This window comes from Bos javanicus, chromosome 9 (genome assembly GCF_032452875.1).
Source record: "Bos javanicus breed banteng chromosome 9, ARS-OSU_banteng_1.0, whole genome shotgun sequence".
In the NCBI taxonomy this organism is placed as follows: domain Eukaryota; kingdom Metazoa; phylum Chordata; class Mammalia; order Artiodactyla; family Bovidae; genus Bos; species Bos javanicus.
Genome location: NC_083876.1, coordinates 31,764,984 through 31,788,548, shown reverse-complemented (window position 1 = coordinate 31,788,548; position 23,565 = coordinate 31,764,984). Strand labels below are relative to the sequence as shown.

General features: G+C 38.1%; 1 protein-coding gene across 1 annotated transcript in view; it reads right to left on the bottom strand.

Annotated features, from left to right (window-relative positions):
- The window catches only part of MAN1A1 (mannosidase alpha class 1A member 1), a 173,536-nt gene that overhangs the window by 107,322 nt on the left and 42,649 nt on the right, over positions 1-23,565 (bottom strand). The window contains exons 3-5 of the mRNA XM_061427451.1: positions 20,282-20,378; positions 17,255-17,370; positions 2,721-2,801 (exon numbers count right to left, since the gene is read on the bottom strand). Of these exons, the coding sequence (XP_061283435.1) occupies positions 2,721-2,801; positions 17,255-17,370; positions 20,282-20,378 (294 nt within the window). The remainder of the gene's footprint in view (positions 1-2,720; positions 2,802-17,254; positions 17,371-20,281; positions 20,379-23,565) is intronic.

The window sequence follows — 23,565 nt, the reverse complement described above, 5'->3', positions numbered from 1 at the left end:
TTCATTGACATTCTTCATTATTGCTCAGTGTTTCTAACTATAATTTTCCTGAGGTATGTAACCCAAAGCAGTGGTTCCTCTTCTGTTTTTGCAGCATAAATTTAAAAATCTTGAGCTTATATCAATGTAGGCCTATATACTTCTGAAGGTGATTTATAAGATGCTCTCAGAACACGCCTGAACCTCAGCGATGAAATGAGAATGTTAAATTATGGTGATTTAGCAGTCCCTCTATGAGATAATTTAGGAAGATGAATTTTCCTAGACTATCTTAGTAATACCTTGATCTACATAAAAGTGTGTAGCACAGAACTTTATTAACAATCAAAAACCAACTAATTCATAATGTGGCCATGTTGATGTTCTTTCTATTAAATGAATGCCTAATTTTTCATTTTGATATGGAGACAAATAGATCAAGCTCAGACTTATGGTAAATAATTTTTCCTTGATCCTATTCCTGTTATTGGTCAAATGAAAGGTAACTATCAGTGATGAGGTAACTGGTAGGAAAAAACAGGAGATAATGGTAAAACAGTCTAATACTAATTGTTTCTCATCTGGCAATCTCACTTTAAAGAATAAATATATTTATTGGTGATTATAGCTACATTATTCAAACTATAGGAATACTGAAAACAACCCAACTGTTCAACATTTAGGGAACAGTTAGCAAAAACAGTGGTGAGAAGATGAATCTTTAAGAACTAAAATTAAAAATATATTCTATATAAACACAAAAGTATATAAGAAAGGAAATTAAGCTAAGTTAATTTTTATCATAAAATTAAAATACAGAAAATATAGATAAAATTAATACAATGTTTGCACATGGATAAGGACAAAGCATATATACTAAAAGAATAATTATTTTCAATGGAAGTGTTCTTTATGGTCTTTTGCTTACTACAGTTAGCTAAGCATAGAATTTTAAAATACTCTTACAAGGTCTTAGACAAATGATTTTATCCAGGCAAACTGTATCTGTGGGTATTATATTTTTATCAGTAAATAAATATGTCTCTAATAAGAATACTCATATATAGAAACAAACACATAAACTTAAGACACTGTTATGGGTGAAAAAGTACCCCAATTTATATGATAAATATTTAGAAGAAATACATAACTGCTTCTCTTTGCATGTTCTATTACCCTATCTGAGTCCAGATACAATGAAGCAGTCCTATTTCCTCCAAATTGTCTCACCCTCACAGAAATGATGACGAGAGTTAAAACCAAGTATGCCACATCAAAAGTAATGAGAATATGCAGACACTGGGTACGCAAAGACACAAATGCTAAAAGCAGAAATTTGTTCAGTAAAAAACCAGTAGCTAATTTTAAGTAGGAGTTTTTAAAATTATGGATTCCCTTGATTAGTGTTTAGAACATCCTAAACCAAAATGAACAACTGAAGTTATTTGGGACTGGAAAAAGGGAAGAAGAGGGATAACGAAGAACAGGATTTAACACAAAGAGGACACATTAAAAGGAATATAGAAGCCATCTATATACTTTGAAAACCTCTATGGTAGAATAAAATCTAAAGTGAAAGACAAGCTGTTTTGCTATTAGTAGGAAAGTACCTGAGAGACAGAAACAAAGGAACGCAGCCTTTCTCATTAAACGTTTATTGCTCTGCTTAAGCTTATTTGAAGGAGCACAGAAACACATGGACCAGTATGCTAGGTCAGATCCACTCTTGCCCCAGCCAGACTGCTGAGACTAACACAAATCTGATTGATATGCAAATAAAATATGTGACTGTTTTTCCTTGATGTCAGCTTCTAACACTGTTGACATTAAAAGTGAGGTCCACTAATAACTCTTAGTGGACACTTAGGTTGTTATTCATAAAGTTGCCCAAAACCTTTTGAGGAAATAGCATCTATGCTCTTCATGAGCATGATACAAAAATCTCTTCTTAACTACTGATAAAAAGCAGCTAAAAATGAAAAATTTCTTCTTTGCCCTGAGCAGCAGATAATTAATGAAGCCTAACTTAGGAAGAGCTGCAAAACACTTTACAAGGACTTACTGGCCTACAGGACTTCTAACTGGGAAGCAGAATATCTCACTCATTTTCTTAAATACTAGTTTTTATATCTCACTTGCCAAGCTTTCTTTATTTCAATTTTTTTTTTTTTATTAAGCTAACATTATACTAACATGTCTGATGGCTCAGTGGGTAAAGAATCTGCCTGAAATGCAGGAGACAAAGGAGACAGGGGTTCAATCCCTAGGCTGGGAAGATCAAAGGAAATGGCAATCCACTCCAGCATTCTTGCCTGGAGGATCCCATGGACAGAGGAGCCTGGAAGGCTACAGTTCATGGGGTCACAAAGAGTCAGACACGACTCAGTGACAGGGATATATACTAACGTTAAAATAATTTTTAAAGAAAGAAATCCACAAGCTTGCCACTCCACTAAACCTTATGACTTTGTCCATAGGCATATATAATTTGTAGTTTTAATCACATGATACGTAACCTAATAGAGCCAGGCTTTTTTACAGGCATTGTTTAACATTTTTCGACATGCATGTTCTGCTGAACTTTCCCAGTGTGCTCACTTAATTAGTATATGATAAAAGAGTTCAGTATATGCTAGAGGCCAATCAAAATGTGAAAATTTAATGGATACCACAAAAGCCATACAGAAAATATGATATTAAGACACTCATAATTCCCATTTATAAGCCACTTTCCATCTTACCTCTGCTCCAGACAGATAGTAGGCTGAGATTAGTCCACCAACAAAGCGTATATTTACTTCAAAAACAGAAACTTCAGCATTCTGTAGGAAACAGAATAAAGGATGTTCATATGTAAATGGTAGGATATAATCGAGAAAAATATCAGCATGAAAAGTGCATGAAATATTTAAATTTTCTTCAATCTTACATGCTTGCTCAGAGAAATTTATACACAAGAGGAAAAGCTTTGTCTTTTAACTGTGTCAAATATATGTAAATATTATAGATAATTTTGACTCTTAAAATAACAATTATAAAAATATTTATAAAATGAAGTTATTTCCTCTCTCTATTCAGCAGAGGTTCAGTTCAATCGCTCAGTCATGTCCAGCTCTTTGTGACCCCATGGAGTGCAGCACACCAGGATTCCCTGTCCATCAACAACTCCCGGAGTTTACCCAAACTCATGTCCATTGAGTCAGTGATGCCATCCAACCATCTCATCCTCTGTCGTCCCCTTCTCCTCCTGCCTTCAATCTTTCCCAGCATCAGGGTCTTTTCAAAGGAGTCAGCTCTTTGCATCAGGTGGCAAAGTACTGGAGCTTCAGCTTCAACATCAGTCCTTTCAATGAACATCCAGAACTGATCTCCTTTAGGATGGACTGGTTGGATTCCCTTGTAGTCCAAGGGAGTCTCAAGAATGTTCTCCAACACCACAGTTCAAAAGCATCAATTCTTTGACGCTCAGCTTTCTTTACAGTCCAACTCTCACATCCATACATGACTACTAGAAAAACCATAGTCTTGACTAGACAGACTTTTGTTGGCAAAGTAATGTCTCTGCTGTCTAGGTTGGTCATAACTTTCCTTCCAAGGAGCAAGTGTCTTTTAATTTCATGGCTGCAGCCACCATCTGCAGTGATTTTGGAGCCCTCTAAAATAAAGTCAGCCACTGTTTCCACTGTTTCCCCATCTATTTGCCATAAAGTGATGGGTGCAGATATCATGATCTTAGTTTTCTGAATGCTGGGCTTTAAGCCAACTTTTTCACTCTCCTCTTTTACCTTCATCAAGAGGCTCTTTAGTAGAGGTTATAATACTCAATATTCTCTGTGCAGATGTGACAGGCTCAGGATATTCTATTATTCTGTTCTGTGTTCTTTTATTTTATTCATTTGCCTGTTTGGCCATAAGGGCTCTTTATACATTGGCTGGTAGTTCAACATCATTCTATAACTCTTCCTGCATCAGGATCTGAACTTGGAGCGGCTTGGGTTCTAATGCTGAATCTCAAATATACTGCTTTTGGTCTGGGATGGTCATATTTCTTTGAGAATAAGTTTCATCTCTAAGTAGAGGATTATATGTTGGACTTCCCAGGTGACTCAGTGGTAAAGAATAGTTCTGCCAGTGCAGGAAACGCAGGAGATGTGGGTTCGATCCCTGGATTGGAATGATGCCCTCGAGTAGGAAACGGCAACCCATTCCAGTATTCTTGCATGGAAAATCCCATGGACAGAGGAGCCTGGTGGGCTACAGTCCATAAGGTTGCAAAGAGTCAGACACAACTGAGTGACTGAGCAATAATATATGTTGAACCTTTTTAAATTAGCTCTTATATACACCAATAATAGCTTGCTTCTATTATTATTTACAAAGTACTATATCCTGCATTATAGTCATATAGTCTCTTTATATGACTAAGTCTTTTAATCCTCATACCAACTGTATGAAATAACTGCTATTCTTTTGTCCCTTTTACAAATGGAGAAACAAAATTATAGTGGTTATTGTGACTATTTTAAGGTCAGACAACTAGTATGTGGTTGAATCAGGATTTAAACTTGAGTACTCTGATTTGTGGTCTAGGGCTCTGTTTTCCTCATTCCTGTCACCTCACGTGATAATGCATCAGGTATCTTTGTTAATGGTCATATAATTCTGGCATATAGTTGGTAAATATCGCCAATAATCGTTTCATAATATTTGACTATTACATTCTATTATAGACAATTTAGCACAGCTAACCTACAATAGAAGTTAGATACACTTTGTTATCGAACCAAACTTTGGGTCTGCTTGCCCACACAACAAAGCCAATCTACTGATACTGGATTGCAGGGAAGGAAAGTACAGTGTTTACTGCACATACTAATGAGAACAAGGGCAGCTCATGCTCAAAAGACCTGAACTCTCGATGGCTCTGAGGGAAGGGGTTTTAAAGGCAGTGTGACGGGGGGGGGGGGGGGGGACTGTAGGGTGCATGATCAGCTCATGCACCATTCTCAGGATTGGACGGCATCAAGGTAAAATTTCAAGCATCATCAATATTCTGGTTTCAACTAGACTAGGGTCTATGTGCTTACAGTCAGCAGTTTTCATCTGGGGTGGGTCTGTTTCCTGTAAAAATAACACAGGAATGTGTGCCAGGCCTTTACCTATATCTTTCAGGGAACTGGGAGTTCAGTGATTATGCTATGTGGCAGATTTATAATCTAAATTGCTACCAGGTTCCAGGCCCAATAGCTATTTTTTGTTTCTACATTTTCACATTTCCTAATCATTAACTCTTGAGCCAGCCTTTTGAGACTCAAGAGAGGCCTGGAAGACTAAAGCAAAAGTCTTTTGCTTCAAAGGATAGGGACACAGGGGCTTGTGTATTGTTTAAACTCCAAGCTTTTGTTAGCTTCTTTTCATGGTCATTGGGCCTACGTGATAATTGTTCACTTTTGCCTAACATCAAATCATTCACTGAAATCACAGAGGCTAATAGCAAACTAATATATGGAGTCAATGCCCAGCAGATGAGCTTAGTCACAATTTTTGGAGAAATTATTTCCTTTAACAAACATTTATTAAGCAACTACTATGTGCCAGGCACTGTCCTAGGTTCTAGGGACACAGCAATGAAATCTCAGGTCCTCAACTTATGGAGTCTACATTTTAGTGGGAGTCTACATTTTCAGGAAAAAAAGAATATGTATTTTCATTTAATTTCCACATGTTCTCTCTAAAAAGGTGTAAGGATCTCACAAATTAAAGCTAAGTAATTGCATAAGTTACAACTTTGTTTTTTTCTTGCAAAAGGAAGATCATGAAAATTACTTATAAGAGACAATAACTAGGTTAGAGTTAGGAAAAATCATCATAATATATGACTCTCTGGTGAGTTCATTTAGTTGTATTCCCTAATTTCTAATATGTACCTAATACCTAATTTGATTAGAGAACTTTACATAGTAATAGTTTATCTGTGATGTGTATCACTCTGAATGAGTATCATACAAATATTGGTAGAAGCTTTAATATTCCACAAAATTACTGATATGGAAAAAGGAAGGAAATTATTAATTTATTTTTGCTCACACAGCCATACTTCTTATGTCTAAAGGTAATGTCTAATAATAAAATCTAATAAATAAAACCCTCAAATCTTATCACTCTCAATTTGTACTTGTGGTTTTAGTTTTTAAACCTAAGAATAGTCCTCCACATTTCTGCCTATTGAAGCATGTTGATTTTATATTCTTATTCTAGCTTTGGGTTCATTTGCTATACATTCTCTTTTCCTCCTTTGAAAACTTTGGATAACTGGGACTTTTCTATAAATATCTGATAAAAATTATTGCAAAGTAGAGGACTGAGCCATGTCAAACATCATCATAAATATATCTTCAGCAAGACATCAGTCACTTACAGGTTACAGCTGTTCAACCAGTTATTGATCCAGCAATGTGTTCTTAGAACCTAAATTCTATTTATCTTCCTCTGTCCGAAGATATTGAGAGATGGTTTTGCAAAGTGCCCTGCTCAAGATCAGTGCTTTGTCTTTTGAATTTCTCAGATCTAATAGTTTGGTGAGCCCATCCAAGAAGCAAATCTGGCTTGTTAGTGAATCCATACAGGTTCCTAGTTCCTTGTGTTCCTGTCATTGAAGATCTCATTCAGGAATGTCAAATCACCATTAGTCATACACAATAGTCATCATATTTACCTTCTTTTGAAAGCCAAAACTACATTTGAATTCCCAATATATAATTTTTTATCCTTTTTTCCCCCCAAAGTTAAATCCAACTTATTTGAAGCCTAAGTTTGAGAGCTTTTAACATTTGGGGTTATACTATGTTTTAGGTAAGAAGACTGAAATTTGCATACTTTAGGTCACTCTTTACAGATCTGTAGATGAAAAGGACTAAGAAGATAAAAACATAACATCTTGCTTGGCTATAGTGGGGGCAAAAGACTATAAAAACACTGCTCTAGAGGCAGAAAGACCTGGCATCGAAGGTTGGGTTCAGGAGACAGCTAAATGTGAGATCCCAGGCAAACCACATATCCTGAGTCTTGGTTTTCTCATTTGTAAAAAGGGACCATGCACTTCTTACAGGGCACTATGAGTCCGTGCATTGCACACACTGCCTGGCACAGGTGAAAGTACCCAGTAAAGAGTTGCTGCCCTTACACTGCACAAACCTCAGCTGAAGTAAACCAATAAGGCCTCGCTTCCTCAGGGATGAATAGCAAATCAGAAACTGCAGAACCATAATCTTCTAAATACTAGAATGCAAACTGATCCTTTTGGGAGTCATGTCCCATACCCTTATAAGTGAGTTATGTTTCAAATCCTCTTTTTGAATATAGTATCCTGACCAAATTTCCTTTTGTGCTTAAAGTACTTTATACGATATCTGGATTTTCCAAAGTGAACTTCTACAATCTGTGGGTTTGAGGCCAACTTTATAAATGTCTTGATTCTAATTTACATGAAAATAATCTTATTAAATTTGAATGAAGATACGCATCCTATTAATATTAATGCAGCATCTTTTCAGATGCTCTAAAACTTCTCCAGTGATTCACCCTAATGACAGAAGAGGGGTCTGGGCAGGGAGAGAACAGTATGTGAAGGATGGGAGCCCCAAACAGCCTGCAACACTAAAATTTTGTGTGATTTATCTTAACAATGTAGATTTTGTAATCTCCTTCAATCCGTGTTTGGTTTTTTTTACATATGTAATCTTTAAAAAATTTAAAAAATGGGAGTATAAGTGCTTTAAATGTTGTGCTAGTTTCTTCTGTACAACATCATGAATCAGCTACATGTATCCATATATCCCCCTCCCTCTTGAGCCTTCCTCCCATCACCCGACCCCATCCCACCCCTCCACATCATCACAGAGATCAAGCTGAGCTCCCTGTGCTATACAGAAGCTTGTGTTTATTTTAAATGAGATTAAATTCCTTAAGTCTTTAAGTCAGGTCGCATTTCAGGAATACGCCCTACGTATCCTATGGTGTCTAGTACACAGTGAATGTACACGTGTGAGTGCCAGTTTGAGAAGTAGATCCAGTCTTTGTTTAAACTGCATGCACAATGGATGAGCAAGGGGAAGGTGGACATTTTTGGCTTAAAGCCTACCCACAAAACTATGTGGGCTGGAAAAACTGCTCTTTCACTTTGACTTTCCTCTACCAATAGCTGTTGAATCAAAGAACACACGTAACCATAATCACACATAAATTAAATAAGATATGTAGTATAATTAACTTTGCAACTAAAATCAAGAGGTAAAATCATGCAAAAACTAAGCTTCCCTATTAAAGTCTCATATTGCCCAGGATGTCTTAGACTGGTAATTTCCACATTAAGTTAACCCCTTTCCTTAGTATTGCTGTCCTCTGGCATACTAAGTATGTGTATATGTGCTTGCTATATACAAATATATACAGGGAAAGTCACTCAGTCGTGTATGACTCTATGCAACCCCATGGACTATACAGTCCATGTAATTCTCTAGGCCAGAATACTGGAGTGGGTAGCCTTTCCCTTCTCCAGGGGGTCTTCCCAACCCAGGGATCGAACCCAGGTCTCCCGCATTGCAGGCGGATTCTTTACCAGCTGAGCTACAAGGGAAGCCCTGCAGCTTAAGAGAAAGATAAAAAACGTCTGACACTTGCAGCCTATTTTCTCCGTTTGGGGGCCGCTAGCCTTCCTGCCTGTTATCCTCTCATTCTCCCCGTTTCTTTTACGAGAATTATGTTGCCAAGGGCAAGGGGTTTTGTTCTTGTTCCGTAACTGCTTCTGTGCTGATAAGGGGCGTCGTACCTAAATTGGTGAGGCAACATATTCTCCTAACCCTCATATTCAGGGTCTCTGATCCACATATATATATCAACCTCCTTCTACGAGACAGGATGGTATTTTAAATAACTCAAAGAAATTTATTAGGTTGCATTTTTATAAGCAACTTATTCACTTTTATAAGAAAATTATAAGATGATAGATTTTAGTAAGTGAAATAACAGTCTTGACTATTTGAATAACAAATTAAGGTTGTAGAACAGATTCAGCCATGGATTTTGATTGAGGAATTATAGAGGCACAAACTTTCCTTGATAGATATATTGCTCCTTTGCACCTTCAGGCTTTAAGATAATTATTTAGAATCAAATCTGCATCAAGTTTAAGGAACTCTCCTTAATTCTTAACTTATGTTCCATACAGCAGAACAGACTGGATTGCTTTAAACTGAAAAACACTTCTTAGGAAATAATTTTTATTTCCAGAAATATCTTAATTTTAAATATCTTAACCCTATTCTCTATTCCAATTATTAGAATTTTTTTTTCAGACTAATTCTCTGAGCCCTAACATCAGAGAATACTTCTCTGCTAGCTATTCCTCTAAACTTCCTGTCAGTTTTCTATTCAATGAAGTATAAGTAACGAACAAGCAAGTATTAATAACAGCTGCCCCAATACAAACCAATGCCATAACTGTTTAATAACAACTGCTCCACTACTAACATGTGCTAACCTAGACAGCGTATTAAAAAGCAGAGACATCATTTTGCTGACACATTTCCATATAATCAAAACCATGGTTTTTCCAGTAGTCATGTATGGATGTGAGAGCCGAGAAGGCTCTCAGAGCCCAAGAAGGCTGAGTGCCGAGAAATTGATGCTTTCAAACTGTGGTGTTAGAGAAGACTCTTGAGAGTCCACTGGACAGAAAGGAGATTAAACTAGTCAATCCTAAAGGAAATCAACCCTGAATATTCGTTGGAAGCACAGGTGCTGAAGCTCCAGTACTTTGGCCACCTGATGTGAAGAGCTAACTCACTGGAAAAGTCGCTGATGCTGGAAAATACTGAGTAGAGGAGGAGAAGGGGGCAACAAAGGAGAGATGGTTGGATGGCATCGTTGATTCAATGGGCATGAGTTTGAACAAACTCACAAAGATAGTGAAGGACAGAGAAGCCTGGCATGCTGCAGTCCACGGGGTCGCAAAGAGTCAGACAGACTGAGAAACTGAACAACTATGCTTCATCTTACTGAGAACCAGTGGAAACAGCATTATACTTTTCAAGACAGGCAACTACCCATAAGCTTTGTCTATGTTTAGGCTTAGCATACACATTCATTTGTATGTGGTTCTTCAAAGTGTGTGTTGTAGTAACATCTTGAGGATTACATCTCCTCTTAATAGATTAAATTACAATATTAAACAGTATAGCTTAGTATAATATGTGTCTGAGCAGCTTTTAACTTCATGTTTAAGTAACATGATAGACCTCTTAAGATGAATAAAGTACAGTTCTTCGAGCAACAAAGATAGGCAAATCACCTTCTTCTCTCTGTTAATAGGTTAGTTTTACCAAGCAGGTCCAGAAAGGCCCTCAAGCAGCAGTCCACTCTATCACTGATTACTGACAGAGGGATCATAGCTCAGTATCCTCATAGCCAAAACCGAAATCATCTCCTTTGGCAGACAGTGATTAGCATTCAGAGAGAAAACACTGAACAGCTCCATTTGACAGGATAATTAACTCAGTTATCTACACCATCAGGACGTTAAGGCTGCTCGAAAACAGAGCTTTTATAAAAGCAATACTAAGGCAAAGGTCACTTCTCCTATACTCCATGTTATGGAGCTCTGGACCTAAGCCAAGAACTCATTCAGGCACTTGAAGAGATCCCAATTTGCTTCTTGAGGTCAACTTACAACCTTCAGATAGAGAACCCTACAGCTTATTTTCTAAAAGTAGGATGGTATTCCAATTGGGTAAGAGAATAATCTGGATCTTTAAAAATACAGTCACTGTTGCTACCAATACCTCTGTTATCTAAAACATATGGTGTTCATTACAATTAAAAAGCACAATTCAAGTGCTTGCCAAAGATCAGTCTCATTGTGTTGCTAGTTAGAGTCTGGAACAAGCTAATCATTAGCCTTTGTCATTCTCAAAGCTCATCCTCTCATTCAGAGATATCACTTTACCTCAATGCAGAAAAAGGCTTTTTAATAATATTTTAGTATAGCTTTGATTTTTACTGAGGGTTTAATATAAGAAATTGTTATCTGGAGTAAATGTCTATGACATAGAATTCATTATGAAAGTCAGTTTTCAATATTCCTCATGGAAGGATCTAGGTGATCAATACTTTTTTAAAGTCACAGTAGAGAGGAGGAAGCAGAAGGCAATGGCAACCCACTCTGGTACTCTTGCCTGGAAAATTCCATGGATGGAGGAGCCTGGTAGGCTGCAGTCCATGGGGTCACTAAGAGTCGGACATGACTGAATGACTTCACTTTCACTTTTCACTTTCATGCATTGCAGAAGGAAATGGCAACCCACTCCAGTGTTCTTGCCTGGAGAATCTCAGGGACGGGGGAGCCTGGTGGGCTGCCGTCTATGGGGTCGGACTCTGTCAGACTTAGCAGCAGCAGAAAGGAGGAAGTTCAGAACTGAATTTGCAAAGGCCTAAATATGAAACTCCTGATCATTTGTTCTTAGGTTAATGATCTTCCTGTATCAGGAGCCACCACAAACCTGTTCTGGAAGTAGGTTAGGTAAAAACAAACATATCAATTGCACCTGAACTGCAGATCATTTCTAACTATTTAAAAATATGACACAGTGCAGCTACCCATGTTCCATGTCAGCTTCTCTCCTAGCTGAGTCTAGCAAAGTTTGTCAGTAAGTAGGACAAGGTAACAACACATCATTTCATTAATCTTTAGTGAATACCTATGGAATGATATATCCTAATGAGTACTGAGATATCAAGATTACATGCCTACTTTTGAGGGACTCAAATTCTTTGGCTGCCTATGTATTTTTCAACTCTTGGCATTTCCTTTCCACTAAAAACAGGGTCACTGGGTTAGGCAGATCTTATTAAAAAGCACAGCTCTTATCTGATGCATGATTTGGGGCAGATTAATTAGTTACCGCTTCATCTATAAAAATAGGGAAAACACCACTTACCCCCTGTAATGTGTCACAAAGACTAAATCAGGTAATCTATGAAAAAAATCACCTAGCATTAACACTCGGAGAAGGCAATGGCATCCCACTCCAGTACTCTTGCCTGGAAAATTCCATGGATGGAGGAGGCTGGTAGGCTGCAGTCCATGGGGTCGAGAAGAGTTGGACATGACTGAGTGACTTCACTTTCACTTTTCACTTTCATGCATTGCAGAAGGAAATGGCAACCCACTCCAGTGTTCTTGCCTGGAGAATCCCAGGGACGGGGAGGCCTCGTGGGCTGCCATCTCTGGGGTTGCACAGAGTCAGACACGATTGAAGCAACTTAGCAGCAGCAGCAGCAGCATTAATACTCTGTATGTCTCAGGACTCTTTAAATAGTAATTTCCTTTGTCCTTTCTTCATTTCCTAAAAAACCTGGCCTGAACTAGGTAATTTGACTATTATTCCTGCTAGACTATAAGCTTCATTAGGGTAAGAACTTGACAATTAAAAGGTAATTACTATAGCTATATTTAAAATGGATAACTAAAAAGAACCTACTGTATAGCACATGGAACTCTGTTCAATGTTATGTGGCAGAGTGGATGGGAGGGGAGTTTTGGGAAGAATGTATACATGTATATGTAAGGCTGAATGCCTTTGGGGGTTCACCTGAAAATATCACAACATTGTTAATGAGTTATTCTCCAATACAAACTAAAAAGTTTTTAAAAAGGTGATTAGTAATAATTAATACATGCATGAATTAATGAATGAGTAATGAATAGCCAAGGATCTGCTTTGGATTCCTTGTCTGAGGATTACTTTGAACTAAAACCAGAAAACTCAGCCACCAGTCTACCCTTAACGTTTTCTGCCCAGACCTACGTGCCTTTAGAGAATTGGAATAAATACAAAGCTCTACCTGAAGCCCCTGCTCCTACAGATTATCTCAGTGATTTAAGTCAGTTGTTACAGCCATTTGTACTTTGTACTACCAAGTATGCAAATTCAATCAACTTGCTATGCCTTAATTAAAAGAAAATGAGTTTTGGTTAACGACAGTATAAACCAATAAAAGATATGTACTTTATACCTGTAAGTGATGCAAATTGAATATTTCACATATAAACAAATTTATTCTTGACTGTAAGATTTGTTTATACTCAGGAGCACCACAAGATAAAACAACTCTCAACAACAATGATTCTATTTCAGTTTCATTCTTATTTTTACCTTGCAATAAATTTGGATGCATTAACTTTTTTTTTGCATTACCTTTATACTGTCAATTAAAATACCTTATCAGGAAAAAGCATTAATTTGAAAACAAGCAATAATTTATTCAGGCTGGAATGACACTATACATTATCCATAAAAATAAGTTTTCTGTCTCTGTTTAAGCTTTTCCAATTTGTCCTTCCTTTACATAAATGGAACAATGTTTTCAGCATTTTCAGAAAGAAAACTATAATTGCTGACACAATTGTCAGAATCTCTGGGTAGAATGACTGAATACAGGAAAGATTCTTTTATGGGACATAATAAAACCAACTAGAAGACTGTAAGCTGAAGCACTTTAAATCAATACAGTTGTCCTGAATTTATATGTGTTATTAATTTTAATATGGGAAGTATTATCATTTGGATGTTACTGATAAACTTTTATATTTTTAAAGAAAAATATAGCAATACCCAAAGTTGTTGTTCAGTCACTCAGTTGTGTCCGACTCTTTGCAACCCCATGGATTGAATACTCAAAGAGAGAACTGCAAAAAATACATTTCAAGACCTCTCACATTAGGAACGGTAAAATAAACTGAAATTTGAGACCTGTGACTATGTTTTTAAAAGTATATTTTGAAGGGTATAGCCCAAGATTATCAATAACAGTTCTAAAATTATATTTTATATAAAAGTCTGTGAAGTCACTGAAGAAAATCTTACAGAAATACAAAAATACAATTTTAAAGAAACAAAGCACAGTATCTTAGGCATCATTCAACTGATAGTCTAATTCCTTTACCTGACAAGTAAAGAAGTCAAAGAATTTGCTCTTCATAAGTTCTAAATAGCCTGATATCCCCTATTAGATTCCCTTTGCCTCCTCACAGGCTCCTATGGTCCATGGAACACATTCATGTCACCTGGTCGTGGTCTGAGGCCCTCCAACTGCCTTCTGTTACCTTGACTATTACTGTGCGAGGCTTTTGTGCTTCATCCTTTTAAATAAATGATTCCAGAGTTTCTCAGACCGCCACTGGACATGAAAAGCAAGGAACTGCTGCAGTGTTCGGGGAAGCTTTGTGGCAGCAACGGCGTAAGTGCCAAACAAGGGACCTGGACACTCTTTAGGCCTATGTCACTACAGTCTCCTCTCCTGCCTTCCATCATTAGACTCTGGAAGAATCTAGGTCTCATTCTCCTCCTTTTCTGGAAGAGAGGATGGGGAGGGAATACATTCTCCATTCTCTCCTCCATATATAGCTGAAGACATTCCATAGTTCTTTGCCGGTAGGTAGTTGAGTTTACTCAAAAATAACGTGGCAGGGCAAAAGTACTACTAAGAAAGAACTGCTGTTGTTGTTCAGTCGCTAAGTCGTATCCGACTCTTTCCAACACCATGGACTGAAGCACAACAGGCCTCCCTGTCCTTCACCATCTCCTGGTGTTTGCTCCAACTCATGTCCATGGAGTCAGTGATGCCATAGAACCATCTCATCCTCTGTCACCCACTTCTCCTCCTGCCCTCAATTTTTCCCAGCATCAGGGTCTTTTCCAATGAGTCAGCTCTTAGCATCAGGTGGCCACAGTATTGGAGCTTTAGCATCAGTCCTCCAATGACTATTCAGGGTTGATCTCCTTAAGGATTCATTGATTTGATCTCTTTGCTGTCCAAGGGATTCTCAAGAGTATTCTCCAGCACCACAGTTTGAAAGCATCAATTTTTTGGTGCTCAGCCTTCTTTGTGGTCCAACTTTCACATTCATATAGGACTACTGGAAAAATCCTCAGAAAGAAACCTTTTGGTTCATTGCCTTAATTTTTCACACTCAGGTCTATTGGTTATATCTGAGCTACCACAGGTCATATCCAACCAAAGAGCCATAGAACCTTACAAAATCACTCAATCCTTGAGCCTGTTTTTTCATATTTAAAATAAAAAGACAGAGCACATCAATTTCCAAGGTCCCTTTATGTTGGAATACTGTGTCTTTTATATTCTAAATTCAGTTACAGGCAGACTAAACACAGACTCATCTGATTATTCAACTCAGTGATTTCCAAAGTGGGGTATTTATGGCAATTAATTAGAGGAATAGGAATATGTTTTTAATTCAAAGAGGTAGGAAAAGGACTCAGTGTTATGCTGCCTTTAATACTCTGGATGGTGCTGGTAAGAAGAGCTCCACAATGCAGAGGAGTCAGCAGGGAGATAAAACTTTCTCTGTCCATTCTCAACATACAGCATGGTACTTGTGCCTAGTTATGGGGATTTACAGATATTAGCAAACGCTTAGCAGACAGAAAGAGGCTTACAAGAATTTCTGCAAAGTAATCTCAGATTAAAAATAATACAGTGAAATAAGTCAAATACCACATGATATCATTTATATGTGGAATCTAAAAAAGTGACACAAATGAACTTATGAATCAGAAACAGACTCACAGACATAGAAAACAAACTTCTGGTTATCAAAGGAGCAAGGGGGAGGGATAAACTAGGAATTTGGGATTAAGAGACACATATTACTGTATATAAAATAAACAAGGACCTACTGTATAGCTCAGGGAACTCTATTTAGTATTTTGTAATAAACGATAATGGAAAAGAATCTGGAAAAAAGTATGTGTGTGGGTATGTGTATGTAACTCAACTTAAAAAAATACCAATGAGGCAAACGTTAAGTGAATGACTAAAAATCACCAGGGCCAACTGTTCCTGTTCTGAAAACAAGTTCTTTGCTAATCTCATTACGAGGGTAAAGCAATGACTGTGGAATTAGATTTGCTCTGACAAGATGTAGTCCCAAACTATCATGAAATGTTCACTACCCATAATTATGAAGCTTTTCCTTGATGTACAGTGGGTACTGAGGTTTATTAAAAATGATAGTATGTGGACAAAATTTTAAAACTATTTCATATAGAAATTGATAAAACTTTATATTGGGAATTCCCTGGCCATCCAGTGACTAGGACTCTGTGCAGCCACTGCAGTGGGCACAGGTTCGATCCCTGGTCTGGGTACTAAGATCCTGCAAGCCCCGTGATACAGCCAAAAAAATAGTTTATACTGATAAGGGTCTACAATCAACAAAGTTTAAAACCTTATTTATGGGAAAGTGGATGCAGCTGCTGCTGGATGCATGTGGTGTGATTAGATAAGCTACTTCACGGTGTTACTGACTCAGTATCCATTTTGTTCGGCCAAGTGGCTGGCAGGGGCTTTAAATTGACACTAGCCCCTCAGGCAAGAGTGTGCCCTTGAAAACAGCCCAAGGGTCACAAGCAAACGTCAGTTCCTGGTAGGACTCTGTCTTGTGATCATGTTTCCCCCACCACCAGGCCCGCCCTCTGTGTGCCCTTCAGAAAAGACCTTACTGGAGCCTACAAAGTTGGTTTGAATTCACCGATTCGGCCTTACCTTTGCACCCTGAAGCACTCAATCTACCGTCATAAAGGCATGTGCCCCAGGTCCTGTCTCTCTGTCTATACTCTGCCTTGACCTCCCTGTGTGGCCCCTGGAGGTGAGTCATGTACCTTTTCAGGACCTGTTAAGTAATAAACTTCTCTATTTTAATTTCTCTTATGGTCTTGCATGGAGCCGCAGCTTACCATACAACACCCTGGGTTCTAGCTAACAAAGCTTCCTCTAACAAAGCCGCAGTATTGCACCATGGCGCAGTGCAGAAGCACAAGGCTTTTGTGAGGTCACAGCTCTGAGTACAACTCTCTGTGTAGTCTAGATAAGCCCTGAGGCTCTGATTTCTAATCTGTAAAGGTGTGAAAATAATACTCATTTCTTGGGGGTGCTGTGGGACTTGAACAAGAATACTTGGCACGTGTGGGTCTTAATAAATATTAATTTCTTCATTCTTACTCTTAATTTGCCCCCAAAAACACAAAGACATGTATTTGTGTAGTAAGGGAGGGAAAGTTAAGAATATAGTAAGATACTATTTAAAATTGCATTATTTGTTTCTGCTAGGGTACAACACAATAATTTACCCCACAGGAGAATTTGTCCACGTTAACTGCGATTTAAGAACTGAATAGGCAGCTTTTATTGAACTTACCACATTAAAATTTAGATTTTCTTCAACCCATGCTTGAGCCTCTTCAAATTCATCTTTCATATTCATAATAAAAAGTGTATCCAGGGCATCTACTATTGTTGCTCCTTGGATATTACCTGAAAATATCAGAAAAATACTTACTCAATAAACACCTTTGACAGATCCATATATCCACACTGAGCATACCTTGAAGAGGAAGTGAGTAATACTGAATTTATTAGTAAACAAGAATATTGAATACAGTCTAAAGTTCTTTCAGTGAAAGAAAATTTAAATGTTGAATCAAACCAAACTAAAAATTATCATAGGCTATTAATTGGTACACTAATCTTTAAAGTCTTTTCTGAGTTGCAGAAAATAAATCTCTTAGAAATTTCATTTGTGATCACATTCTCTAGCAAGAAAAAGAAAAGACCTGAAACCAAGGAGCAATACACATATTAATTTTAATGTAATTACATCAAAGTGCACCTGCACAAAACTGTTTTAATTATAATTAGATCTAAAATTGTTTAGTGATAGCTCTAAGAAACCATTACTCAAAAATGGAATTCAACCCCCTCTCTGCAGCTCTGACTGATCCTAGCCTCTCCTTCCATGCCGTAGCCAGGCCTGACTCTCATTTATTTCCTCTCAACTCCCTCAACAGGAAGACTTTACATTGCTCTTTCACTCATCACTTTCTATCTCCCATTGTAACTACATATATGCATCTCCTTTTAGTCTGTGAAGTTCCTCAAAATAGAGAAGTCATGTCTTATTCACCTCCACATTCCATGCTAAAAGACTCGGTATGTTTCTAAGGCTTAACAATAAATTTAAAAATCGTCACTGTATTAACACAGAACTAAGCAATCTCTTCGATAAAGATTATGGCAATTTTACAACTAAACGATTTCTTAATGGTATGAACAACTTTCATAGAGATAAAAGCAAAACTGGAATTATTTTTTTAAAAAAGTTATAGTAAAAAATAAAAAAAATTAAGAACTCTGAGTCTGCATAAAGTGTCTGGGTTTCTCTCTTTATTTACCATCACCCATGTTAACTGGTCACCACGTCCTCAAAACATACTTTAGAATTATCTGAAACCACGTGTACTGCTACCACTCCAGGTTTGATTCTCTTCACCTCTAAAATGAGCTGCTGTGATGGACCAACCAGCCTTTTTCCCTACTCATCCAGTGCTCCCTAACTGTTCCTGCAATGTCCTTCTCCCTACCAGAGAGTCTACTGTTTTTCAGAACTTCCAATGATTATCTACTGAATCCACCCAGTCCAGTTCAGTTGCTCAGTTGTGTCTGAATCTTTGCAACCCCATGGACTGCAGCATGCCAGGCCTCCCTGTCCATCACTAAGTCCCGGAGTTTACTCAAACTTGTGTCCATCGAGTCAGTGATGCCATCCAACCATCTCATCCTCTGTCGTCCCCTTCTCCCCTGCCTTCAATCTTTCCCAGCATCACGGTCTTTTCAAAATGAGTCAGTTCTTCGCCTCAGGTGGCCAAAGTATTGGAGTTTCAGCTTCAGTATCAGTCCTTTCAATGAATATTCAGGACTGATTTCCTTCAGGATGGTCTGGTTGGATCTCCTTGTAGTCCAAGGGGCTCTCAAGAGTCTTCTCCAGTTCAAAGAATCCACCCAGTCCTTTGGTAATTCACTATCTGTACATATGTCTTCTGCACTAGGTCATAAACTTTGCAAAGATTTGTGTTTATTAATAGCAGTGCTGGAAAGGGAGCCAAACACATGGAAGGTCCTAAACAAATGGAAAAGTATAGTGGGGTGATTAGGAGCAGACTCTGACCTTAGCCAGTCACAAGGGTACCAGTTCAGCCAGTTAGTAGGTGGCTAGCACTGGGCAAGCTGTTCTCTGTTTCATATTTCTCATCTCTAAAATGCACGTAGTAACAGGGACTAAATGAGAAGATGCACAAATGGCAGCGTGGCACGTAGGGTCAGCTGATACTGTTATTTGTTACAGAATGTGATCTATTTAACAGGGGGCTTCCTGGGTGGCGCTAGTGATAAAGAACCTGCCTGCCAATGCAGGAGATGTGAGAGATGCAGGTCTGATCCCTGGGTCAGAAAGATCCCCTGGAGGAGGGCATGGCAACCCACCCCAGCATTCTTGCCTGGCAAATCCCATAGACAGAGAAGCCTGGTGGGCTACAAGTCCACAGGGTGGCAAAGAGTCAGACTCAACTGAAGTGACTTAGCACACGCTATATAACAGCTTCAGTTAAAAGACAGAACATCACCTTTTCCATGGTGATTTCAGAAGCATCAGACCAAGATTCACATCCTCCCCCCGCCTTTCATCCTGTTACTTACAGACGAAATTGTGAGAACTGAAGAGGAATGGAGTTCAGGGAGAAGGGCGCTGGGGAGCTCTGTGACCCAAGGAATCCATCTAACGCTTCTGTTACTTAGCTTCTGCACCTCCACAATGTGAATGTTATTAATACGTGGAGAAGGTATTAATCACAGAAGCAGGCTGTGAGGACCCAAAGCAATAAAATGATGCCAAAGTGGATAAATGGAAGTTCATATAACAGACGACTCCATCCTCCCTTTCTCTCACAAACAAGAGAAATTCAGAGCCAAAGCTGAGAGTCACTGAGACACAGTGAAGGTCACCACGGCTGGCTGCCTTGGCCAGCTTATTGATAAAGACACAGCTTTTATCTGACAGGAAGCAGTTAATGCAGCCAACAAATACTGCTCTGCTATGTACCACATGGGAGCTAAAAATCAGGATACTGTGCCCATATCCATTAAATAAGGATCTTTGGAAGTGTGCCCCAGGCATCAGTATTTTTTCAAGGGACGCAGGTGGTTCCAAAGTGCAGTCAGTGCTATGTCTGAAGGACACACTACGCACAACCCCTGCAGACAACTCCATCAGGTGTGCAAGTCTCCTAGCAACACAATCTGGAGGGTCACACAGACTTTCTCCACCACCCACAAGTGCAGTCGATTGAAGAGAAGTTACTGCCAGGAATAAGCCAAAGCACATTCTACTCACCAAACAAACTGCTTGAATGGCCTCCTTTGGATACAGGCTTCAGTTCATTTTTACCCCAGGCATAACGTTTATAATTTTTCCAAGCATGTTTCATCATCTGAGAAAAGAAATAAAAATTGGATTATAATTTGAATTTGAGATGTTTTTGCTTCAAGACAGATCATACATTGAAGATCTAAAGGTTAAAACACTAAAACTCACTGCTTAGTTAAAAGGATGATGATAATTAAAAGGTGGACAATGATATAAATAAGCTGGAACACACACATAACATACAAATACACATCATCCCTTTATGTCTACAAATGGAGACTTTTTTAATCCATTTAATCTTATTTCATGTATTAATACATATCATTTTCAAAAGTCAGTTCCCAGCAACAGATAGTTTATCATAAAAGGGTGAATCATTCTTAATAGATAAGTCTAAGTAGATAAATCATTCATCTATTTCATCCTCATAATGCATAAAATCTATAAGGATTGTATACTTAAAATTCCCCCTTTTCTTGCATAAAGTTCTCTGTACTTAGTATACAGACATCCAAAGTTATTACTTTAAACACTGATGTATCTTGACCAAGACTATATGGAGAAGTATTTTTAAATAAATATAGGAAATGAAAAAAAGAAGCTAATTCTATATATTCCCAACCTAGATGTCTTGTACTAGGAATGTTTTTAAAGTTCAAAACTCTCTGCCATAAATTAGTTGTATACATTTTTCATTTTCAAATTTTATTAATTTTAACAAAACTAGTTTACTTACATATAATGAAAATCAATCAATTTTTCCTGGCTTAGAAACTAAGCTCTGACCTATTATGCTCGATATTAACTCTAGTAGAAAATGAATAATAGTCAAGGAAAGAAATTATTCTCTAAGAGCTTATAAAAACAGTTGTGTAACTATTATAGAATAGTCGTACAGATGTTTTTAATGACTCCAAGAATATACTGCACCTATTTTTGTATACATTTTTTTTAAAAGGGTTGAGGACTCCTCACCTGTCTGAAATTTATTCATGGCATTATCCCCAATCTGTTAGCAATAGTAACTAAAATATGAACATAATGGGGAAATATTCTAATCTGGCTCCGTATTTTAAAATATCTTTAAAAGCATCACTAAAGTCATACATACTATATATAGGCTGTTTATTACTAAAAATCTTCAGTGAGATCAGTACGATTTTATTAATAAGAAAGTCTTCCTATGTCCCCCCAAATAACAATGCACATCTGTCTTCAATCACTCTGTATCAGTATAGTATCTCCCTAACTCACCACTACTGTTAGTAATAACAGCTACCAAAAAATCTGTACTATCTGCTGGGTACTCCACTAAATGCTCTATGTTCAGTATTGTATTCAATTCTCGTTACCACTCTATGAATGATGTTGTACTGTCACTGTTTGGTAGATGAAAAAATTGAGACTTTGAGAAGTTACAACACAAACATGTTTACTCAAAGTCATGACATTTCTCCACAGCTGTGGAGCCTGGGTTCACCCATGTCTTGGCCTGACTTCAAAGCCAATGGCATTAATCATACACTGCATAAACTTCCTTTGATGAGTCAGCAACAGACCCTTCCTATGATGAATCAGATTGTTGATCTTCTAACCATCAACAGAATGCGTATACAATAGTGTTTTAGAGATTTTCCTCCTTATAAATTAATTTTGTTGAAAAGTATACTAGGTTTGAAGGGGAAATAACTTGATTTATAATGAGCACTGATTAGTCACACAATCATGGATGAGTCAGGCTTTCTTTATGTGAAAATTTGGGATAATTCCTCACAGGATGCATGTAAGGATTACATGAGCATGACCTGTGTGGTGGCACCCTGCACACATGGTGAATAATCACACACCTACTGAATTTAAGCCTATATTGAGACCAATTAAACTCACATCACACAAATAGAAACCAACGAGCCTCTGAAAAGACGGGGTACATGAACACTAGGTACAAAAACACCTTGAGATTACATCTCAGTTTGATTTGGTTTTCCCATTAAATGTACTGTATTTGGTAAACTCTTTATTCCTGTTTCAAAGATACTTTATAAATCCAAAAGCTTTTGGAATACACCTAATACAAGAACAGAAAAAAAAAAAGTTATGATGATTTGTTTCCACTCCAGGTCTGAATGGAAATCTGTGCCATGTACTACTAATGACTCAAAGACAGCATAAAGCTTTCCTATAGAAGACTGTTGTTTAGTCAAACATGATCATTTATACAATGCACCACTGGCATAGAACCTCACTGAGTTACTACTGTAGTATATATTAACTTTCCTTATCTTTTTTTCCCCAAGGGAAAATCAGACACTAATTGCTTATCTGCCTGTATTTCAAAAGCTGCTGTGACCTGTTTCTCAAAATGGGTTCCTCATCCCATGGGATTTTCTACGCGTTAAAGTTAGAAAAGAAAAAGAAAACAGTGTGGTCAAAGTGCCCTGTATGGAGCTCTAATATTGATTTCTCCAGGAATTCGTGAAATAAAGAGGAAGAGCCATCCTGTTAAAGTATTCCAGTGGTTGGTCACCTGGGGTGAAACCATGGGGGATGTGGAAGGCAAGGAGAGAGAGACTGGGAAGCAGACAGGGGTGGTCAGTTATTTGCATGGTGCCCAGGGGAATTAGGTCAGGTTTGTAGAGCTGCTCAGTTCAGTTCAGTCGCTCAGTCGTGTCCGACTCTTTGCGACCCCACGAATTGCAGCACGCCAGGCCTCCCTGTCCGTCACCAACTCCCGGAGTTCACTCAGACTCACGTCCATCGAGTCAGTGCTGCCATCCAGATACAGAACGGCAAACAAAGCTGCTGAATGCTCAATGTTGATGAATTATCTCCCTCTCCTCCATGAGGCACAGCTCTTTTCCTGCTGAGACTGTTTACTTACTGCCCAGTGGTATGTCCTCATAGAAAAATCCTCTTGTTTATTGAGGAGGAATGTGTAAGAGCAGGTCACAGGTACAAGCATCTTAAAAAATGGGTTCATATCTGAGCTCTGCCATCATTGGTGTGACTCCAAGTGAGGCAATTAATCTGAGTCCACTTTCCACACCCATTAAGTGTAAACAAATAAACATACCAGTCCAGTAGACAGCAAGGAGATCAAACCAGTCAACCTTAAAGGAAATCAACCCTGAGTACTCTTTGGAAGGACTAATGCTGAAGCTGAAGCTCCAGGATTTTGGTCACCTGATATGAACAGCTGACTTATTGGAAAAGTCCCTGATGCTGGGAACGATTGAGGGCAGGAGAAGAGG